Source organism: Sinohyriopsis cumingii, chromosome 11, assembly GCF_028554795.1.
Source record: "Sinohyriopsis cumingii isolate HCF-2022 chromosome 11, ASM2855479v2, whole genome shotgun sequence".
NCBI classification, from domain to species: domain Eukaryota; kingdom Metazoa; phylum Mollusca; class Bivalvia; order Unionida; family Unionidae; genus Sinohyriopsis; species Sinohyriopsis cumingii.
In genome coordinates, this window is record NC_142971.1 from 5,007,958 (window position 1) to 5,032,856 (window position 24,899).

The following is a 24,899-nucleotide window of genomic DNA, read 5'->3' on the forward strand; positions in this document are numbered from 1 at the left end:
AAATTTCTAATGCTAGGTAAGGTAAGAGTATATTTAAAATTCAATTGGATAGTTTGATTTGTAGTTGGAAGAAGAAATTAATTTTTTTAACATTTGCAAACCAGGCCTGTTTTATGGTATTGAATTCGAAGTAGTTAATCGAGGAAAAATGGAAAAGAAGCATGGTTGTCTAAAGAAAAGGCAGATATATGAGAATACATTGTATTAATGCTAAATAGTACTGTATTATCAACAATCTGAGATCTTTTATTCTTGATGTGAATGAAAGTAATCACTTTATTCAGAAATGCCTGCTATGCATTTTTAAACCTTTAAACTGGTCAACACTCTGATGAGGTTCATTCTGTTCTTATTTGATTCAACAAGAATGAACTTTTGATCCTTCCCACTGACTTCCCCAGAAAGTGACAAATCAAACTATCCAAGTGTTTTAATGATAGAAACAAATTCTGACAATGCAAAATAAAAATTAAAACCAAGTTTGGGAAGTTACCTTGTCTTTATTTATAAATTAGATAACAACTGTAATCTTCAAAATATTTAACATACCACACTAATAATGTCAACAGTATTTATACATCATCTATAAAATCCCAATTTATTTACAATGTAGTATGCATAAAAAATGTCCTTTGCTTTAGTCACAAAATCTTCCCATACTATTCCCTGCTTTCTTCCTCTTTACTCACCCCATGACATGAAAAATATTAATGACCGAGCAATTGACTTGCACAAATGTATCTGTTAAAACACTGCAAAAATAGTTCTGTTTTATAAGCAGCCTGCTGACTAACAAGGTGAAATGAAAGCAAAATATTCTTGATCCAGTTTATCTTTTCAACAGATTAAAAGTGAAGAAATCAAAATATACAAATTAAGTATCCAAAACAAGTATCACACTTGATATGTAGCTTAGTCCTGAGACAAATATTATTTTTCCTGAAATCTAATGCCGGTAATAAAACAGATATTTTACTTTTTTCTGCTGCGTAATGTTTCATAATATATACAACACAAAGACCTACCATATGCATTGTATCTTTATTTAACTGAAACTGTGAACAAAAATACAATTTAGACCACAAAAGATCAATGTATTGCACAAATCCAGCAAGTATGCAAAGAACAATGCTAATGACAAAGTTGAAAACATTTAAATCCATGGTGTCAAAATCAGCTTGGTTTAAATAAATTTCTGATTCATAAATCTGTTATCTCCTATATCTTCATATAAAGATATATTCATGTACAAGTTTACAAGGATAATGATGAGACAAAGTAGATACAGACATGCCAGCCCCTACGATTTGGCTGTAATTCCTAATGAAATGGTCTTTAAATTATGGACTAGTGGAACAACAATAGCAAACGCAAGTAAACTCCAGGTATTGTCTTGTCCTGGTTTGATCAAGATCCAGGTTTTCATATTAGATTTGAGTGGAGTTCATCAGAAAACCAGACTACCTTTACAGGTCTACCTTAGCTGTTCTAATCTGCAATGTTTATGATGTAAACTGCCAGCATAATCAAGCTTTTGCTTCCATGTTACATCATTATCGAGAAATGTATTCCAGGAAGTGAAAATAGGTTGAAGATAAAAGGGAAATTCTGCCTTTTAAAATGTCTATCAGTTGGCATGGAAGTTTAAATTGGAATAAGCAATTACATCTTTACTGGACAGCATGTCATGACAATCTGGGCACTGCTCACAGTGGAAGAGGTGACTGCCATTGCCATGTGAAATTAAAGCTAAAATTACACCAAAAGTGAGAGATAAAACACGAAGGCACTGACTTCCATGGGGTTTGTAACTGCAGTTTCTGATAATGAACTGGAGGAAGTACCAAGCAATATTACACATCTCCCCTGAGAAACGTGTAAAACTTATAAAATACCTAAATACTAATGGAACTTAGGACTATTTATATTTAATATACTTTCTAGGGGTGGAGTGACATTATTGATACTAATCCCAAATGAGATATAAATGCAAAGAGTCTACTTCTTGCTGTTTCCTTTTAAAATTTCCTGACTACTAAAACAAAACAATAATTAAATGATATCCAATCCCTTTAAAAGTAAATATAGCTAGAAAAAAGACAACATTTAAAAACATGTTTACAAATCTATAGTTTTTAATATAAATTTTGGACTTTTTGTACTATCAAAAAAAAGAGGCATATTTTAAGCATTAGTATTGCAAATGGATCAATGGAATCTTTTGGTACATGAAATACAGTGTAATTCAGTAAAAGATACCTTAGACACCAAATCAACACAATGTAATTGCTTTTATTTGCCTTACAGAAGAGTTTAGTACAATGCATCTTGAATGTTATTTGTTTGCAATCCTTGATACGCTCCAATTAACATACAATTAAACATGGTTTAACATGTTTACTTTTTAGAAACTGGAAATTATTACAATTACAATGCATTCTCTCACTCTGAAGTTTGTTTATTTCCTTAATACGAAAAAATCTTAACCAAGCAACAAATAAGGATATACATAAGATTTTGTAATTAGGTCTACAATTTGATCAAAAAATAAGATATCAAGATTTTATTTTAAAAGAACTCAAAGTATCAGAAAATATTAACATCATTTGGTCATACGGATATAAAAATATCAGTTCTGATTTGACAAGATCTGCAATGATTCCAGGTGATGGTTTATGGCAAACTGTTAGGAGACCTTTACAAAACTAAACTTTCCTGAATAAAAATTTAAAGAAAACAACATACCCATAAATAGCACTGTACACATCAACATTCAACAGCCCTCCAAAAGTGGTTGAATTTTTCATTTGGCTTGGGCAAAGATGCATATCATTTTTAAAAACTTTGTCAAGGTAGTTTGAATCTCTATCAGAGTATGATTCTATCCATTTATAATAACATTTATTAGCTATGGTCATTTAACCAGTTGTTCAGCTATAACCAGATCGTCATTGCTCCGATTTTACATATTGTAGACCCAAACCTTTCAGCCAATGATATACTGATGCTTGCTAAATATTAAACTCTTGGAGAGAAATACCTATTTTTAGTTTATATTCAGTATATTTTCAGCATATATTACCTTAAGAAATTTGGGTTGGAGAGCAATATCAAAAGATCTGTGATTATTTATTTATTCATCTCAAACTGTGATATCACAAAGTCAATGTAGTATTGCAAAAACTTGTGCTGTAAGGTTAAATGAATTTTGTCCATATAATTGACAAGCATTTAATTAGATAACTTTTCATTTATATTTACCATTTTCTTCCTAAAAATGATACAATGTATCATAACAAATGGAATGCATTACTACTTACCCATAAAATATTCATGAGGTTAAAGGTTATACTGAAAAGCATGTTGCTGATTTTTGTTATTTTGCAAACTCATGTGCTGCTATCACAATAAAATGAGCCGAGCCATTAAGTATTTTTTTCTATCAGTTTTGCATTTTGTGTTCACTTCAAAAATATTTTTTATATACATGATTCATTTAACCCTTTACCTCACCATTTTATGGTGGGACAGTGTTATTTCAAATATTTCCTAATGAATGAATATAAGGCAACAGTCCGTAGAAAACCAAAACCAACTGAGGTGCTCTCTGCTTGAAAAATATTTAGTGGCTGCAGTTTAAACTTTTCTTTCTATTCCTCTTGAAAGAAGTCACTCATTTGAGTTATCATCCTCTTCCCCTGGGGCTTTTGTCATTCTCTTAGGTCCCCGTTTAGCAGGACCTTTTGGTTTCGCAAATGCCTGGCGAGCAACATTCTTTTTTGGGTGAATTTCTTCATGAATATTTGCCTCTGTTAATTCTCTAGGATTATCAATCTCCATCTGCAAGGAGCATAAAGGCAAGCTGGATTAAAACAGTGTTAAGCTCTGCAGATGTGGAAAGTGAGGTACACATGGTTTTATATGAACTGATTATTTTGTTCAACATCATACAAAAAATACAAAAAAACATTTAGAACTTATTATTGCCCAAAAGGTTAGTCAAAGTTCACTTTAGACACTGTGCAAATTAATTTTTTTTGTCATAAACACAATATTTTCACATCATTGTCAGGGATCGTCCTGGGCTTCGCCAATGTCGCAAATTGCGATTTTTTTTCCTTATTGGCGACAAAAATATCCCATCTGGCGATTTTTTTGGCGACATACTTTTTGGTTATTTAATTTGTACATACAATCATGGATTTGGACTGAATAAATTTAAAGCCAGAACGAAAGGAAGCCATAAACTTGACTAAGCAATGCATTGGAATCAATCTGTTACACAAACGATCCTTTGTTCTTATTGACAACCCTATTTTTACAGTGCATTGTTACATCATAATCTGCTTATGCTGACATCTGGGCTGAGTACTGTATGCTGCGATACAGTCAATCATGCTACCGCACTATACCTACAACTGACCGACTTCTGAAGACGCGAATAGAACAGATACAATTAATTGTATGGCTAATCCTTCTGTTTTTTTTTTTATACATATACCAATACAATAGTTTTGCTGAACCTTCATAGAAAACTGATAACCTTTGAAGTACCGACTACTGTGTATAAATACAAAGCAAATGGAAAAAATCTCAATCACATTTACATCTCTCGCCAGTGCAGCATTTTACTCATTGATCTTTTTCTTTTGTCATCAGTCCCGTGTTACGGCTGCAGAGACTTAAACTCCGCAACAAGAAATAGCAAAAAAAAAAAAAAAACCAGTTTTGCATAATTAATAATAATTATTTATTTCTCAAAATACAGGAGTGAAAGAATCCCTAAATTGGGTGTGAATTTACGCTTATATATACGGTCCAATATTGCCAGGTGTTGACTCGTGTAAGTTTCATTCGTGGGAATGGAGATCCTATTTTTCTTGTTGAGAAAATTTATACAGCATTCAGTGATCATTCTTGGGATTTAGGAAGCAATTCGCTACAAGCTTTGTGAAGCTAGCCATGGGTGGGGGGGGGCTGCTGAGAGACTACTGGTGTCACCTGTCAGCACTGAGGACTGTGAACGTGGATTCAGTAAGATGAACCTCATAAAAACTGACATCAGAAATAAGCTCTGCATCTCATCTCTCGAGAATTTAATGAGAATCAGCATGTACAGATGTGAAAAATTAGACTTTGAAACTGCATTCAACAAGTGGGCAGCCCTAAAATCGCGACGGATCTTCATGTAACACTTTGTAACATTTTGTTAATGCTTCTTGTAATTAAAGTATTAACTAATCCATCTTTTGTAATTTTCATTGCCTGTTACATTAATAGACTAAATGAACACTTGGAAAAATGTACACTACTTTTTTTGGCGACACTTTTTGAAAATTGGCGACAAAATATTGAGGTTGGCGATTATTTTGGCGACAGCTTTTTAAAAGCCAGGACCATCCCTGATTGTGAAATTTGGTGTTAGAATTTATACACCAACTATATCCAAGATTTAATTTACATTTAATAATAAAATTCAATACAATATCTTAAATTTATCTCTACTGGTCTGGTGAGTCACATTCAAAATTTTAAGGAAATAAAAACCTGTTGAAAATTTATTTAAAAAAATGATTGGTAAATTCAACACAGGACATCACGTAGACCTGAAGAGCACAACCATGATGCTCAAGCAACTGAAATAATAAAGGATGAATACAACTGATGTCCTGTTGAATTACAAATTTATTTCTACAGATGAATTGGCATATGGACCTATTCATTTTTTAACATAAACACACACACTACACCTCTCCCACGATAACTCGCGCACAATGGGGTCCACAAACATAGACTGCACTATAACCAAGGCAGGAGTTACCGAGGGACCTCCAAAAATTATTTAAAAAATCGCTTTGACATCGAGAAATCTGTGTGTGTGTGTGTGGGGGGGGTAAGCGGCATTAGGGCACTGGGCTGTTTAATGACTGAATCCTCATTTTACAATCACGCTGATAATAACTTTTAATAATGCGATTTTTCTAATGAAGTTGTTCGTTATTCTGTTTAAATAACATTTTTTTTCAAAATATCCAACACCTGAAAGATTGTTCCAACTGGTTTGAACATACATCACGTGTATGCAAAAAATATGTGTATTATGTCACTGCTATTTGTTTTCTTGACGAGTCGGGTTCCTGTAGTGGTGTTTAATAGTATCTTGCCAAGTCAGTAGTCCATAATTTGGGAACTAGACTAACTGTTGATACACCACCAAACAAGATTCCTTTTTTTTTTAAAACACGCGACATTTATTTTGTGACATGTCTACATTGAAACTACAATGTTAATGTGATTTCACTGGAAGTAATAATAAAATTTCTTATCATCCCTGAAGATATCTCTAATTGCCAGTTCAAGAATTCTCTGAAACTCGCTTGTCCACAATGGTCTGTATCTGTGAAATCAAGCTCTATATTTTACGAAGTATTCATTTCGCTTGGCTGCCTTGTTATCTTTGATTACAGTTATGAAAGAGTCGGTTAATTTAAGGTAGTTTCTGTTACATACACAATAACGTTTATTACAGTGTTTGACTGATCAAATGAAGTGAGTTTACCCGAATTACGTCAGAGGCCACTAGATTTTAAGTTAGTCTGATTTTTGTGCCTTTTAACTTTTCTTTTATTCCACGTCATTTTTTAAATTCAAAAGACATAATTAATGTGATAATACAAAGGAGGCCAGCTTTTAATTCAGTGCAACAATACAACAAATACTTCCGCAAGTCAGTTATCAAAACACGGTCGGAACTTAATTAGGTTCTCAGAGAAACGCTCGCAGACATAGCTGTTACGGTAGATTGATGCATTTTACGTTTAATTACAAGAGGACACATTGCATTTATGACGCTTAAAAGGAACTAAAAGATGGAACTAGAACACAAATTTCAACTGATAAAAAAATTGATTTAATTTGTATTTATTTATTTAAATACTGCCTCCACTCAGCGTAAGTGATATTTTCATTGATCGAAATTTCCTTACGTATCGTTAATTGCGGTGTACTAGGAATGTCATTTGGAAAGAAAATGTAAAAAACTGTATGAGCTATTTTTAAATTTGATATTTCATAGTGTTGATGAAAATTTCCAGGTCCTATGTACCATTTTCAAAGATAAAACAAGCGATACCTCAAATTTTAGGTTTCTCATTTTGATCGTGAATTTCTACAAGTTCAACAAATAGTGATAATTTTTGGCGGGAATTTTCGGGTTTAAAAAATTAGATCCATGCCTGACACCGCATTATAAGCGGATTTGTGAGTAATCAGGGCATGAGTTATTGAGGGAGCGGTGTATTAGCTCAATAAATGGTGACAAAATCAAACACACTATAGTTTGATAAACTGAACAAGAACCCCAACTAGGCCTGAGATTTCTCACCTGGCTGATACTACCTAACAAATTAAAATATAAGAGCAATGGTTAGGAAATTTAGCATAATAAAAAATTTCCTACCCAAAATTTCTTCTAATTTTATTTGAAGGTCTCTGACAGCTTCCATTTCTTTTGCATCTTCATTCATATTTAACAACAGATCAGCATCAATTGTACGAAACTGAAAGACCTTTATAACAGGATGCTGTCAAATTTGGTTAAACATTTTTGAAAATGTAGTTTTTGGGGGAGGGTAAAACTAATTTTTAATGAAGTTAATACTTACCTGTTGCTACTGCATAACTTGTAATTTATAGGGAAAAAAATGGAATGATTAAAAAGTTGTCCTCAATGTTTGGTGAACCAGAAGATTCCAGAATACTGGAATGTTCATGCAGGATATGCATATACACTGATCACGAGTACTGCTGACTTCATTCTTTTTGAGGAAGAAAGCCTAACTAGTGGGCCATCAGTGTGGTAAAGGAGGCAGGAATCTGGTAACAGGTAAGTATTACATCATTAAAATGTGTTTTATGCCCTCACCCCCCGGCTAAATTTTAATATCAGTAATGCCATACCTGTTGCTAATGCATAGCTGAAATAGTATGAAATAGTATGGTGCAAGGCTCATTGAAGAGCGTGAGTCTACTGAGGGATGGAATCCGCATGGGTCACTTTGTAAGTGAGCACAATTGGGCCCAGAAAGAAAATGCCTTGTTTTGGTGGTCTAACAATTGCTGGTGAAAGGAAATGGTAATGTAAGAGTGCAAAAATATGGCTTTCATTACATCCTCCAAAGATAAACAAGTTTGATAGGCCCATAAGGTAGCATTGATTCAGACCGAATGGGCTTCAATTTCATGAAGGACAGGTCCCTAGCCATAAGCCCTCTTGATTTTGTGTGTGATTTGGATTTTTTTAACGTAGCCTTATCAATTTTTCAGTCATATCACTAAGATATCTACAGTGTGACAGTTTATAGTGATGTCTAGCACTGGGGCATCATGCCTCAGACATGTAGCATGATGTCCCACCCAGTCACATTATCCTGACACCAGGCCTCTTAATGCTGAGTGCCAAGCAAGGCAGCTGTTAGTACCATTTTTGTAAGTCTTTGGTATGACTCAATTGAGGATCAAACCCACAACCTCCCGCATCTGAGGCAGATACTCTAACTACTAGGCCACCGGAGCGGTCAGCTCCCTTGAGAGTTAATGCAATCTGCCTAGAAATTGTGAAGGCTGAAATATCAACTGAACCTTTAATATGGAGGAAAAGATGCTTCCTGCTCTTCCTTGAGCACTAACAGGGCATAAAAGTGTATCTTAATCATCTCCAGCATAAATATGGGTGAGACTGGGGACTTCAATCAGGATTAGAGCAACCAATGGAGCAAAAAAAGAACTTGCTGGCAAAGGAGAGAAATTGATACAGATACAGTCCAGCTCAATGGACAGGACATGAAGTTTTCTCCTTCATCTTGCAGATAATAAGGTGAGCAAGAAAACCATCTTTAGGGTAAGATTCTCATAGGGATGTTTATTAAGGGACAACAAGACACAAGAAAGGTTCCATTTAGGCACCAAAGAATGAAAAACTGGTCTTTGCAGTTCAAAATACCTGATTAGGTCTGCAGAGTAAGAATTTGTCCTGATGGTCGGACCTAAAGAAAATTTTAGAGTTGGAAGGGCCTGCTCAATAGCCATTAATAGTAAAAACTGAGTGTAGTTTTTCTTTGAAATGGAAAAGAAGAAAATCAGTCTCTGCACTCACAAAGGTTCAAATAGGTTTTACTTGCTTTCTACTACACCAATCACCAAAGAATTTTCCACGTTACATCACATGTCAATTTTCTCCTGGACTGAATGACACATTGAGCAACTTTGCTTCAAAACATTTCTTTATTGAGAGATCATCCACCAAGATGAGGCACACTTGAATGTATAGAATCTGTTGTTTGGGTGTGGGTGTGGGTGTGTGTGTGTGTGTGATTTTGGATGCTTAACATAGCTTTAACAATTTTTCAGTCATATCGCTATGATGTCTGCAGTGTGGCAGTTTTTAGTGATGTCTACCACTGGGGCATCATGCCGCAGATATGTAGCATGATGTCCCACCCAGTCACATTATCCTGACACCAGGCCGACCAGTCCTAACACTAACCTATTAATGTTGAGCGCCAAGCAAGGCAGCTGTTAGTACCATTTTTATAAGTCTTTGGTATGACTTGGCCAGGGATCAAACACACGACCTCCCACATCTGAGGCAGAGGTTCTAACCACTAGGCCACTGAAACGGTCTGTTTAGGAAAGAGACCCTGTGCTGTGACAGAAGGTCCCTCCTCTGAGGTAATGTCCTGTGATGGACCAACAGCAGATTGAGAAGATCGTTGAACCATGATCTCTGGGGCAAGAGAGGCAATCAAAATAAACTAAGGTAGAGTACATGACTTTGTGGGATCATCCTGAAAGGTGAACCGACAATCCACACTTTAGGCTGAAAGTATCCACTACCCAGACCCTTTGGTTGGGCAATGGGGATTGTAAAACTGGAGCATGTTGTTTTGCTCTGTGGCAAACAAGACCACTAAAGGAGTTTCCCAAAGGTGGAACAGGGTGTTTGCTAAAGATTGTTGGGGCAACCATTCCATGAAGTCTGTCTTCCATTTCCTTAACAGACTGTCTTCCAAAATATTCTTCATACTGGGAACTCTGAGGGTAATACCCTCTTAAGTAGCCCAGCATCAATCAAATGGAGCAGCCTGAATAGTTTGATGACCAGCAAGTAGTCTGTTCCGAGGTGTTTTGTTTTTTTGTGTATCAAGGATGAGAATGGCATGATAAGACTAGATTAGCCTGCATCCAGCCAACAATATCAATACATCTGAAATGGCACCACTCCACCACTGATAATCCTTTTAAAGATGACAAGACCTTTAAGTTCATATGTATATTGATAATAAATTTAATTATCTTGAAACTCAAATAGTCTGGATTCCATACTGTTTCTACCTGATAAGACAGCAGTAGCCATTTTCATTTTGCCAGAATTCCTGATGTATTTTGATTTCATCTCATATGCAAGTATGTACAATCACAGATACGTCCAGAAAGCCTCCTTTACTTAAGGTGATATACCCATCAGGTAGCACTTTGAAATGAGTATGCAGATAGTAATTGTTTAAATCAGAATAATAAAGATGTTATCAAGACTTGTGACATTAATACAGGTACTTCAATTTCATAGATAAAGGTGCTTTAAATGTATAGCTGAACTTTCTTACCTTCCTGGCAAATTCTATTCCTATTTCTTTTATCGAATCTACTAATGGTCCACTACAACTTGAATATAACATTCTCTCTTTTATAGGACACTTGTATCCAGGCATAGAGTAGATAAAAACTGAAAGAAAAACCAATACAGCTTGAATATAACATTCTCTCTTTTATAGGACACTTGTATCCAGGCAGAGAGTAGATAAAAACTAAAAGAAAAACCAATACAGCTTCAACATAACATTCTCTCTTTTATAGGACACTTGTATCCAGGCATAGAGTAGACAAAAACTGAAAGAAAAACATTATTACTTGGTCAGTTATCATAATGATGAATCAACACACGACTAGAACAGACACTTCATTATTATCATACGGCTGACAATAGACAGCAAGCAAGTTATCCTTCTGTAGGTTCTAGAATGGTTACATCAATCCAACACATATACAGTGAAAGAAATGAATCTAAACACTGTGCATGTGTATCTGGATTTTTAACGTAGCTTTAACATTTTTCAGTCATACTGCTATGTCTGCAGTGTGGCAGTTTATAGTGATGTCTTGCACTAGGGCATCATGCTGCAGACATGTAGCATCATGTCCACACCTAGTCACATTATCCTGGCACCAGATGACCAGTCCTAATACTAACTTCTTAACGCTTAGTGCCTAGAGAGGCAGTTGTTAGTACCATTTTCATAATTCTTTGGTATGACTTGTCAATATCAATAACTGCTATTGTAAAGCTTGAAAATGTAATTAAAAGTTTGATGCTGCGAAGATAAACATTATGTTCAACTGAAAAGTTTGTAAAGTACCAAAAGACTTTATTTACCACTAGTACAGTTGCACAAACTTTAGTTCCAAACCCTATGCAACTCAATGGCTTGTTGTTATCTCTCAACTTGACATAATTCTTGGAAATTCTTTTTTCATTTCACATGATGACAGTAATCATGTCTCCTGCCACGAGTCACACTCACATTGGCATGTGATGTCCAATAAACGTAATTGTGTCCTTTCCAGCTTTTATTCACAAGAATCTGAATACTCCTTTACAAAATTCTATAATCAACAGTTTGATCATGCAGATGCTTTGCATGAACAAACAGGTGTAGTTTAAAGCATCTGGTGGGCTGCTGTAAAGTTAGTCTGGTTCCCTGTCTAGTTTCACTAATTCTAATATGAAACCCAGATCAAAATCAAACACGGATGAACCAATTATCCGGATTTTCGGGCAATGATCATATTCTGTAATTTTTGTTTGTATGCCATAAGTTAGTATTTTACGGGTAATTTTTGTAAAACTTACAGCAAAATCATAAGGGTTGGCAGGTCTGATGACCCTCACATGTAGATGAAGACTGTATTTGGCAAGACTACCTACCAGACCGGTGCTTTCTGAGTATTAATGTCATGTGTGTGTCATGTGTGTGGATATACGACATAGTATCTAGCAAGACTACATACCTGTGGTTTCTCTGTATTCTCTTGTGTGGAAATTGCAGACAATATTTATGAACGCTACATAACTGTTTATTCTGTGTAATCTTCACTCATATATGTATTGTAAAAGGTATTATCTGGCCATGTTTTTATTTTAGTACTTTCAAAATAATCCCATCTGTATCTGAAAACAAGCAGCATCTTAATGATTTACATACTAGTACTTTCTGTGTAGTCTCCCTCATGCGTATGTTTGTATGTGAAGATGTGGTATCTAGCATGGTCAGTAGGAACCCTGGATGCCAACACATTCACCCCAATGTCTGATGCTTCCTCCAGTTCAACTGTTTCCCCTGATAAGTCTATACTCTGTACAAAAATAAAGGAGAAATAGATTAGCAGGGACTTAACCACACTCTTTGAAATAATAGAGAGAATTTGTGAATATAGGAAGGATTTAATGTATAAATCAAGGTAGAGCTGAAAAATATAATGCACTATTTTCAATCATTCTTTGATATATATATATATATATATATATATATATATATATATATATATATATATATATATATATATATATATATATACACACACAAACCTTTGTTGAATTTAGTAACTGAGGAAAAGCAAATTTTATAATAAATTATGTTTCTCTGAGAATACTTACCTAATTAAATTACCATTAGGATATAAGCCTGCTACCTCCTAAATTCAACCCTACTAACAGAGGATAATATTTTTTTTCTGCCTACAGAGATAAACAGGGCAATAACTCATGCCATTACCTCCCCTTGCCACCACCAGGTGTTGCCAAGTTCTAAGCTGAGCACATTAATTATGGATGTTTGCATAGTGGGATGGATGGAAGGGCCATTAAGTAATGTGAGTGGGTAAGTATTCTCAATGAAACATAACCAGAAATATTTGCTTACACCTTGGAATACATTCTTCTATCACATTAACATTATGAGAATATACAATAGGAGGGGGGGAATGCTGAGTGTCATACCTACACCTTGGGTATCCTTATAGGAAAGAAAGAATGGATTCCCTATGTGAAAGATAACCCATTCTCCAATTTAAAGCAACACAGGTTATGGTCACTTGAATTATGACTGCTCTATCAGGTTGAGATGATTACTGAAATCTCTTACTGCCAAAACTCAAAGGCAAATTCAGTGAAGCTAAGAGGCTGCGTTGGATTAATTGGGTCTAGTGAACATATGGGTCACAGACACAGGACCCAGATTTAGGTTTTGTCTCTGTGAAGAAATCCTGTGATAAAAACTTGAGAAGGTTGATTCTTCATTCAACCGAAATATTGCACTTGAATGTGAGGCTCAGAGAGATCGCTTTAATTGCACAAGCTGAAATCCTCTGATCCTTTGATGTGTACACCAAGTGTATATCCTCTGATCCTTTGATGTGTACACCAAGTGTATAACTTACTAAAGCAACAAAGATCAAGCTTGGGAGGTCATATCCTATTTTTCCACTTTCACTGGGAGAAAGAGTCGTTTGGGGTTGCCATGACCTGTCTCTGTATGCTTCAAGCAGTGCTTTGAGGGCATGAGCAAAATCTTAATTGGCCACTGCCCTTTACTTCTCTATAGATGACAGGGATCATGTGATGACTGATTGCCCACTGATGTTAACTGGTTCTTGGCTACAAAGCCTTGTTGTGTCATGAGTATCACTTCACCATCAAATTCTGATCCAGATGGCTGAAAGGGCATGTAACTCGCTCACCTTGCATGCCGGTCCTAAATCTATCAGGAGACAGGTTTTGTATGATAACAACTTCAGCAAGGTCAAGTCAGATGGCTTGAATTTATCTGAATTGAGCCATGTAAAGACCCAGGACAGATTCCATTGTAAAAACAAGGTGAGAGATGTTGGTCTATTTAAATCAAAATTGACCGATTTATCTTCAGCCCAAATGTGTCAGATATCAAAGAATGGTCAATGGCACCAATTTTTTCTGCTCATGAAGCCAGAGAAAAAAGTCAACAAGCTGAGGGCCTGAGGTACTGAAAGGGACAATGGTACTGACTCTAAAGTCCTTGAAAACTTCGTCACTTTCCCGAGAAACTATTTACACAAATGTCAACCAAAGTATTAAGGCATGTACACCAAGTAGGTGAATAAACAGATTTTCCTATTCAAATGACTGCTGACAATTATCTAAACACTAATCAATGTTTGTTGAAAAATATATGGCATATAGAGGATGGATGGATGCTGGTAGGTAGGTACATACGTATCTTTGAATGTATATCATTTAATGGTATGTCAGTACAATCCTGGCTAAACCAAACCAATAAACTGAGGTTCCCCAGTAAACTATACAACACCAATAAATTGAGGTTCCCCAGTAAATTATACAAAACCAATAAATTGAGGTTCCCCAGTAAAGTATACAAAACAAAGACAAAAGTGGTAAAATACTTAAAATACAAAGTCATATATTTTAATACATAAACTGCACTCTGTCAAAACTCCAAGATTTCAGTTGGAATGTAACTATGGTGACACAGGAGTGGTAATTAAGCTTGAATTTTTTTATCATATCATATTCATAGAAAAAAATAACTTCCATTTCATTTTTTTCTTTCAAAGTTTGCAAAATTAACATTGATCTTAGAACCAAATCTTTCTTTATTTCTAGCTTTACAAAAATAACTAGATTTTAGAACCAAATCTGTTGGAATGTGAACGCTTACAAAATATCATCATCACTAAAAGAACTAATCTGACAAAGTCCATTCTTATAAGTGATATAAACTTTTGCCATGATACAAATGCTTTCATGTTTCATGAAGATATACCAAACATTTTAGAATATATTTAACTGTCAATAGTATAATCAGATACAGATGGAGCATAATGGAATCACAGATGGAGCATAATGGATTCACAGAAAGAGTATAATGGAGTCACAGATGGAGTATAATGGAGTCACAGATGGAGTATAATGAGATACAGATGGAGTATAATGGAGACAGAGATGGAGTATAATGGAGTCACAGATGGAGTATAATGGAGTCACAGATGGAGTATAATGGAGTCACAGATTGAGTATAATGGAGTCACAGCTGGAGTATAATGGAGTCACAGATGGAGCATAATGGAGTCTCAGATGGAGTATAATGGAGTCACAGATGGAGTATAATGGAGTCACAGATTGAGAGTGTTTATGAAAACTCTTAAAGTACTGATCAGACAGAACCCGTTCTTTTACAAAACACATTCTAGCAATGATACAAGAGCATGCCAGGTTTTATAAAGATACATCACATTACATAAGCAAAATCTTGTATGGGACACAAACTACTGTCATGATACAATTACATACCAAGTTTCAAGAATATATCTCAGTCATTTCTGGAAATATTAGGAAGGGAGATTGAAAACCATAATTTGTAAAAAAAATAAAATGGGGACAGCTCTAAAATTGTTGATCAGACAAACTACGTTTTCACTAATACACATTGTCTAGTTACGATAAGAAAAGCACACCATATTGCATGATGATAACTCAAAGGGTTCATGAGATATTGAGCAAAGTAAAGTGTGGTGGACAGACAGATAAGCTGACTCCAGTATACCCTAAAATAGCTTTCATTTGAGGAAGTAAACTTAAAGCTTGCTAAGTCAGTGATGAATTTAAACACAAAAATCCCTGCCATAACAGTGTTTATCCAAAATTGTAAGCAACAGGAGTTTTTAATTTTGTCATGATACTACTCTTTCTTTAATCAATGCCTATTTACTACCGCTGGCTCAGTGTCTTCAAGTGATTAAATATCAAAGAAAAAAATCAATTTCTGCTAGTCACTTGTGTTGTGATTCCTGATGACTGTACTCAAACATGTACAGACATTTTTTATTGAGTCCAACCCCATTAAAAAGAGCCATCTTCTTCTCAAATTATATTTCCACCAACAAAACTATTTTCCAAACGATCTATCAACATTCAGATTTTCTAACAAAGGCAGTTCAACTGCTACCAGTGCTTTGGAAGAAAGTACCTACCAGTTGTACATAGGTGATATGACCTTCTCTGAGATCTTGTAACTTCTGAAGGGCCTCATCTGAGACAGGAAATTGTAAACCTTTCATTGTCTGGTGCTTTGAATCAACATGAACGCTTGTATTCACCTGATCAAATATAAAATGTAACCAATATATAAATCAGAAAAGATGTTTAGAACCACTACAAAATGCAGGGCTGAAACAATAAATCTCTATTAGTCCAAAGATATTTATGAAAATGATGATAAATGTCAATTTTCATAAATATCTTTGGACTAATAGAGATGTATACCTTATATTACAAAACAAATCGAAATAAGTGATACTGTAATTTACTTTTTCCTACCCATTTAAATTTTCCTAATTTTTATATGGCTGCAGGGTGAGGAAGTTTTCCTAGACTTGCACACACATAAACTTTCTTTTCATTCTGAATGATTCACTATCACCATGCAAATGATACAATATTAATAAATCAATATTAATATTAATAATTCATTAATGACATTAATAAATCAATGCTAATATTAATAAATCAATGCTAATATTAATAAATCAATATTAATATTAACAGATAAATACTAATATTGATAAATCAATATTAATATTAATAGATCAATACTAATTTCAATCAATCAATACTAATATTAATAAATATATTAATAAATAAAAACTAATTTCAATAAAACAACCATCACAATAAAATCAAAGTATGCATCACACTGACAAACCTCCTAAACTTGAGTGCAAGCTAAATTAATACATATAAATTATAAGCAGAATGATAATAATGACCACACACATTTTAGTTGTAATTCATTTAGATGAAAGTTGCTTTTGTACATACTGAATAAATCTAATCGTGATTATAGACACTATAAATTTGAGCATACTAAATGATGAGGTAGTTTGTGAATACTGTGTAGTAATTAGGGATGGTTTAGTTTCTTGGTAGAACAAGACTTCATTGAATTAACTAATGCTCTACTGGCCAAAATCAATTTCCAGGAATCCATTGTTTCATTTTTTTAAAACTACTGTGTGTTGAAATTTATGCTTATATTCTTGAGTTTTAGCAAGATTTTCAAGACAGACACAAAAGATCAGCACCATTTCAGGACGACATAGACATTATAAGAAGTCATTTGGTGACACTCAATGTTCACATAATGACCACCCATTCAGGACGACACAGACATTATAAGAAGTCATTTGGTGAAACTCAATGACCACATAATGACCACCCATTCAGGACGACATAGACATTATAAGAAGTCATTTGGTGAAACTCAATGTTCACATAATGACCACCCATTCAGGACGACACAGACATTATAAGAAGTCATTTGGTGAAACTCAATGACCACATAATGACCACCCATTCAGGACGACACAGACATTATAAGAAGTCATTTGGTGAAACTCAATGTTCACATAATGACCACCCATTCAGGACGACACAGACATTATAAGAAGTCATTTGGTGAAACTCAATGTTCACATAATGACCACCCATTCAGGACGACACAGACATTATAAGAAGTCATTTGGTGAAACTCAATGTTCACATAATGACCACCCATTCAGGACGACACAGACATTATAAGAAGTCATTTGGTGAAACTCAATGTTCACATAATGACCACCCATTCAGGACGACATAGACATTATAAGAAGTCATTTGGTGAAACTCAATGACCACATAATGACCACCCATTCAGGACGACATAGACATTATAAGAAGTCATTTGGTGAAACTCAATGTTCACATAATGACCACCCATTCAGGACGACATAGACATTATAAGAAGTCATTTGGTGAAACTCAATGACCACATAATGACCACCCATTCAGGACGACATAGACATTATAAGAAGTCATTTGGTGAAACTCAATGTTCACATAATGACCACCCATTCAGGACGACATAGACATTATAAGAAGTCATTTGGTGAAACTCAATGACCACATAATGACCACCCATTCAGGACGACATAGACATTATAAGAAGTCATTTGGTGAAACTCAATGTTCACATAATGACCACCCATTCAGGACGACATAGACATTATAAGAAGTCATTTGGTGAAACTCAATGACCACATAATGACCACCCATTCAGGACGACATAGACATTATAAGAAGTCATTTGGTGAAACTCAATGACCACATAATGACCACCCATTCAGGACGACATAGACATTATAAGAAGTCATTTGGTGAAACTCAATGACCACATAATGACCACCCATTCAGGACGACATAGACATTATAAGAAGTCATTTGGTGAAACTCAATGACCACATAATGACCACCCATTCAGGACGACATAGACATTATAAGAAGTCATTTGGTGAAACTCAATGACCACATAATGACCACCCATTCAGGAAGAGTAATGATAAACTATTTTTCAATAGCTGTAATGGCAGCCATGTTGGATGCCAGAGCAGAAAACAATTTCCATTTAGTGCCAACTAACTAGATGTTCAAGGTGGCTGCTGTGAATAATGTATGTCAGACCAATTTCATTTAGGAACGACCAGACCATGGGATGAATGTATGTGTGTAAAGTTTCACTGCAGTCTTTCAAGAAGTGTAGGCAGAGTAATGATATCAAATGTTACGGATGGTCATAATGAACTCTATGGACAGCCGGCCATTTCATAGGCTCTTCAAGTATATGACATGGAAAAAAATCAGTCAACACCATTAGTAATAATTGCCAAGAACAGTAAATAAATGGACCCAAAATTATAATCAGAAGATGTCTCAATTAAATAAAATATATGGACAATATATCCATTTTAGACCCCCTCCCATATTTTAGTAATGAACAATATTATGTGATGAGACTCTGACACTTCGGTGGTTTAACAACTTTTAACCTCTATGGTTACAAGTTCAATTATCAAGGCTATCATATGCAATGGCTGTAAATCGACTGTAAACAGTTAACCTTGATATGCAATGGCTGTAAATCGACTGTAAATAGTTAACCTTGATATGCAATGGCTGTAAATTGACTATAAATAGTTAACCTTGATATGCAATGGCTGTAAATCAACTGTAAGTAGTTAAACTTGATATGCAATGGCTGTAAATCGACTGTAAATAGTTAACCTTGATATGCAATGGCTGTAAATCGACTATAAATAGTTAACCTTGATATGCAATGGCTGTAAATCAACTGTAAGTAGTTAAACTTGATATGCAATGGCTGTAAATCGACTGTAAATAGTTAACCTTGATATGCAATGGCTGTAAATCGACTATAAATAGTTAACCTTGATATGCAATGGCTGTAAATCGACTGTAAATAGTTAACCTTGATATGCAATGGCTGTAAATCGACTGCAAATAGTTAACCTTGATATGCAATGGCTGTAAATCAACTGTAAATAGTTAACCTTGATATGCAATGGCTGTAAATCGACTGTAAATAGTTAACCTTGATACTCTGGTATTCCTTCTTAGCAACCTACAATCACAATGCATGTCATTGAAGAGAATTGAAGCAGGACATGACAGTTTAACTATTCACCTGAACAACTTTCATAGATAAAGTGGTGTACATGCAATTAGTATGGTAAAAGTTAATAGGTTACTTTGTCAGTAACAAGCATACTTAATGCATTAACATCTCTACCTATTTATCAAATGGAATTGGTCTTGATACATATGAAAAAGAAAGGTCACTTTCATCATAGTAATTAGACAAATCATTTATATTTATACAGTAGGCAAACAGTAGAAGATATGAAGAAAAGTGTCACATATAGTATAAGTCCGGAACATGAAAAGGCCTCTTCCATTTGTTTGATTTAATATCTTCTTTTCTCAAGAGCTGTTCTGGCATTTGAAAGTTTCCAGTGAAAGAAGAATGCAAAAGACAGAAGAAATATACCATATATATTTGCTTATGAGTCCAACTGCAAGCTGCACTAACCCAGATCTGCCGTCGCATAGTAATGTGCCAGGAGATCTGGGTTTGTGCAGTTTGTTAGGAGTAATCAGTAGAACAACCAAATGAGACACTGATCAGCAGGCATATTATGCTATGGAAGATCAGGATTTTTGTTGATTGCAGTTTGACTTGACTTATAAGTAAGTATATATGGTACCAGTATGATCTGCAAACTTGCAATGTCAATGTGCATCTTGTATTAATGTTTGCAGACATGGAAGACACTATACGTTATCATAGTAAAAAGTGTGGTTTTAATCATCTAATATGATATCAGACAAAAGAACATGTTTTGCACTTGACTGCTGTAAGCAGTTCTGTGGCTTGCCATCTTATAAAACTGCTTTGAAGTTAGTCAAGTTATTGATTTAGTAGTTGGATTTCACTTATTCTGCTTTTCTATTCAGCAGAGACCAAATCAAACCAGCCAATGGAGAATGAGTAGGAAGGGAAAAAGAAGAAAAAAACAGGAAGTTGAGATGCAACAGAGGCTGAATAGGTGGAGAAACAGCTGAAAAGAGAAAATACCAAATAAACTGAAATAATTATTAAATGTCTACATTCATTTGCAAGCAAAATATGTCTGTCCCATCTGGCTATAAAATATGTCTGTCCCATCTGGCTATAAAACATGTCTGTCCCATCTGACTAAAAATAATGGCATAATGAAAGATCACACAGAGGATTCTGTTTTAGCCATACACTGTAACTGCTCCTGTATTGATGCATGAAATACATAATCATATGTGTACTTTTGGCACATTAGCCCCAGTTCAGCAAACTGTAGAAAAATATATTTGAATAATATACTTTTTCATGCAAGGGACCTGTAGTAGCCCAGTTGGAAGAGTGTCAGATTTGCAGTTCAATGTCGTGGTTCAATACCTGCCCAGTCCATCCCAGGTCTGCTGAATTAGTATACAGTTCATAGTGTTGGACTTGTATTGCAGCTGTAGCAGATTCAGTGCCTGTCCAAGTCGGCTATCTTGGTATGTACTTGGGGAAGGCAATTAGCTCCCATTTCCTGGGCACAATATAGCCAATACTACTTTGGAATTGACAACCAAGATTCCAACAATATCTTTTCAGGTGACCTCTATAACTGCCATCATTTTGTGGTCAGTATTCTATATTGGTAAGTCAGCAGTACAATAACTGATAATTATAAGATCAGACAAATTAAAAGAAATGTCCACAACTGCCTGAAGCTTAAACAGAAATTTCTGACACAAATGCTTACAATACACACAAAATTTAATTTGCACATGCTCTAAACAAAACATTTTACAAGTACTTCTCCTAGGATAAGCCTAGAGGCCCTGCCGTGATGTGAATATTGTTTTAGGAATCTGGGGATGGTTCATTGTCTTTGAAAGTAGGGGATCAGTTTATCATAAAACATCAGGCTAAACATGGGAGAAGTAAGGTAATATCATTTAAGCATGAGAATGAAATTATATTTAGATGCTCATGCAATATGCATATTATAACTCTGGGTAAAATACTGAAAGATACATATAATGTAAGCCTTTTGCTGAAAGATACATATAATGTAAGCCTTTTATTATCAAATTACTAAAACTTGCCCTGGTAATTCATGATAATTTCAAAGAGTGCATACAATCTGAATATTAAAAGTGGATGCAAATTAATTGCTCTACATGCACTTTATAATACTGAAAAATCAAGATCCCAAACCAGCTTTTCCTTACCAATGAATAATGTTATTTAATAGGTTATGTTACTGTACTGCAAATAGAAGAGTCAAATGGCAAAATGAAAGGTATACTGCTATGCCAATTAAAAATGTACATGAACGTACTTTGGATAATCATACTTTTCAGGCCAAATGCAAGAAGACTGTATTGTTGATGACATACATGTACAGAATATACAAATAGCTTTACCACAACCATACTTACACCTGTCTGAAAAGAAACACATAAGATTTACTGAATAAACGTAACAAATAAGGATTTACATGATACTATTTCAACTGAATTTTCTAACCAATCAATGTCAGAAAGCTAAGAGTTCTTATTCTTTGTCTGTTGTGTTTACTAAATAGAAAACCAATCTTATTCTAAATATGGTGGACCAATAGTGTTGTTGTCACCTGTATAGTGTTGTACCCATAGTAATAAGCACACATAACACTTCATTGGTGTTTCTTGCATGCCAAAGAATCTGCTATTACATCCATGGACCTGTACACAAATTCATGAGGCATACTGAGTTATATAGACCTGCATGCAAATTCATGAGGCATACTGAATTATATGGAGAAAAAGAAGGGCAAGTCTTTTTTTTGTACAATTCTGCCATGATGATGAAAGGTCAGTGATTGTGGAGCAGAAACCTTTGATTGTGTCTGATGCTAGCTTTTTCTTGTCAATGAGCAAGTGGAAGTTTGCTTGTAGTGTCAGAATGTGTTCTTTTGTACACCACTATGTAAAAATTTCCATTTGCCTTTGTATGCTTACAGAGTAGAGGGCTTCTTGCTTGAGCAGTTCTCTCCAAGACTAGTTGAGAGAACTGTTACTTCTAAGGGCCTGTTTAATATGATAAAGACATGTCAGATCAGTAGGTCTGGGTTTGGTGTGAAACAACTGCCAACATGCTTGTTTGAGTTGATAAAGGAAATTCTCTATTTTCCATCAAATTTCTGCAATGAATTGAAGAATTTGTTTATTCCAACTTCTCCCATTTAAATAGTGCCATGAAGATAAGGTAACACTCCTGCTTCTGTATCACCTTTGGAATCAAAGGTGGTGGAGGATAGGTGTATGCATCCAATCTAAGGATAGTTTATCGACTACCTAGGCTTTGGGATCGGAGACTGGTGAGACAAAGGTTGGGAGCTTGGTATTCCACCATGTTGTAAACGGGTCCATCATTGGTCGATCTCATAGGTGTATATCTGAATGAAACCGATGGATGGAACCATTCCATCTGTATTAACTAATTGTTCTGGGACAAAGAATCTTCTATTGCATCCAGATGTCCACGAATATGATGGACTTGGACATGGATTTGTTGCTGACAATACCAATTTAGAAAGTCCCACACCAGTATGCAAATAACTGGGGACTTGGTTCCTCTTTGCCATTTGAGGTAAGTGATCACTGTAGAATTGTCAGATAGAAGAAGGACTCCCTTTCCAGTTAAAAATTCCTGCCACCAGTGAAAGACTTTCAAAATGGCCTTCATCTTGCAGATATTGATATGTAGATGCTGGTCCTGGGGAGACCACACTCCATTGGCTTCCCAAAAAGGCAGCAGTAGGTGTGTCCCCCCAGCTTTCTGTACTTGTATCCATATAGACTGTAATCTCTGGCAGTTGTACTTGCAGAGGTTTACCCACTGTGAGTCAAGTTAGGTCATTACAAGTCTGTAGCTGGTAGCTCACATTTATACAAATGGGGAGAGTTTGGTTCAGTGGGCTAACTTTTGACCTCCACTGGGATAAAAGAATCATTTGTAACAAGCACATAAAAAGGCTACCTAGGATGATGAGGTCCACCACTGCAGTGAGCAAGCCTAGAAGGCAAAGGAATTCCCATGTGGAGAAGATTCCCTGGAGAGTGACGAAGCCACCATGGTCCTGATTTTCAATGCCCATTCCTGAGGGAGATGTCCTCTGTTTGCCTGTGTGTTGAATTCCATATCTAGATGAATAGATTGTTGAGATAGAACTACCTAGACTCAGATTGTTAGCAGTGTGACAAAGGTTATCATACTGCATTCTAATATATATATAACTCACCAGATGTTTTTTCATATGTCATCCACATAACTTGTTGCCACCACCTTGGAGATGGTCCAGACATAAGCCATAACATGGTTCATAAAATGAGAGAAGCCCCAGGGACTGATGTCAAGTCCAAATGGGAGCACTCAGAATTGATAAATAATGTCACTGAGGACAAAAAGCAGAAATTTTCTGGAAGCCTTGTGAACAGGAATGTGCATCTTTTAAGACAAAGTCTCCCTCTTCAACAGCATTCAAAATGCACTGGTGTTTCCACTGAGAACCAAGGACTGTGAATGAACTGACTGAGTGTGCTTAGGTTGATGACAGGGTACAGATTTCTGTTTGCTTTTGGGAACAAGAAAAGCCTGGAATAAAATTCTGGGAATTTAAATTTGAAACAATACTGCCCTTTTCTGCAGAAGGTCGTTTATTTCCTGCTGCAAGGTGGTGGCTTTGAATGTGTCTGTTGGAATGTTTGTAGCTGATGGGATTCTGGATAAAGGAGATGTTTTGAAAGTGATGCAGAGTCCCTCAGAAACCACTTGTTGGGTCCAATGATCATCATAGCAAAGAACCGAAGCCTTCCTTCTACCTCGATTCATTGGAAGGGGTTATGGAGTTGATTTCATTTTTTGAAAGATGGAGGCAGTCATGAAAAGAATCTTCAGCGTAAATGATTGCTACTTGTCCAATTTGGTTCATAAGAACCATGATTAGCGACATGAGGAATATGATAGGACAACTTCAAGTCATGTCCCTGGGTTCCTTTTCTTGGTTTCCCAAAATATCCATGTCTCAGTGTTATGGTTGAGGTGCATGATAATTCATCTCCTTTGTGGCTTATCTGTGTATTCCATCGAACTGGCCGTTTAAAAGAAAATTAGAGGGTAACAGTTGTGATCATAGCTTGGCCGTAAGATGATCCTTTAGGGAAGCGGAGGTGGAGAGCAAAGCATCTCGTTTTGCCAATTATAAATTTGCAGCTGCTGTGATGACATTGGCTAAGTAGGTTCAGCAGCTCTGTTCTGCCATTTTAG

General features: G+C 35.5%; 2 protein-coding genes across 2 annotated transcripts in view; one reads left to right on the forward strand and one right to left on the reverse strand.

Annotated features, from left to right (window-relative positions):
• LOC149787544 (synapsin-like) overlaps positions 1-13,030 on the forward strand; it is a 406,386-nt gene extending 393,356 nt beyond the window's left edge. The window contains exon 14 of the mRNA XM_089973694.1: positions 12,860-13,030. Within this exon, the coding sequence (XP_089829820.1) occupies positions 12,860-12,999 (140 nt within the window). The 3' untranslated portion in view covers positions 13,000-13,030. The remainder of the gene's footprint in view (positions 1-12,859) is intronic.
• LOC149787550 (twinfilin-2-like) overlaps positions 481-24,899 on the reverse strand; it is a 49,706-nt gene continuing 25,287 nt past the window's right edge. Inside the window, exons 7-10 of the mRNA XM_089973696.1 lie at positions 16,141-16,266; positions 12,321-12,471; positions 10,665-10,783; positions 481-3,840 (exon numbers count right to left, since the gene is read on the reverse strand). Of these exons, the coding sequence (XP_089829822.1) occupies positions 3,670-3,840; positions 10,665-10,783; positions 12,321-12,471; positions 16,141-16,266 (567 nt within the window). The 3' untranslated portion in view covers positions 481-3,669. The remainder of the gene's footprint in view (positions 3,841-10,664; positions 10,784-12,320; positions 12,472-16,140; positions 16,267-24,899) is intronic.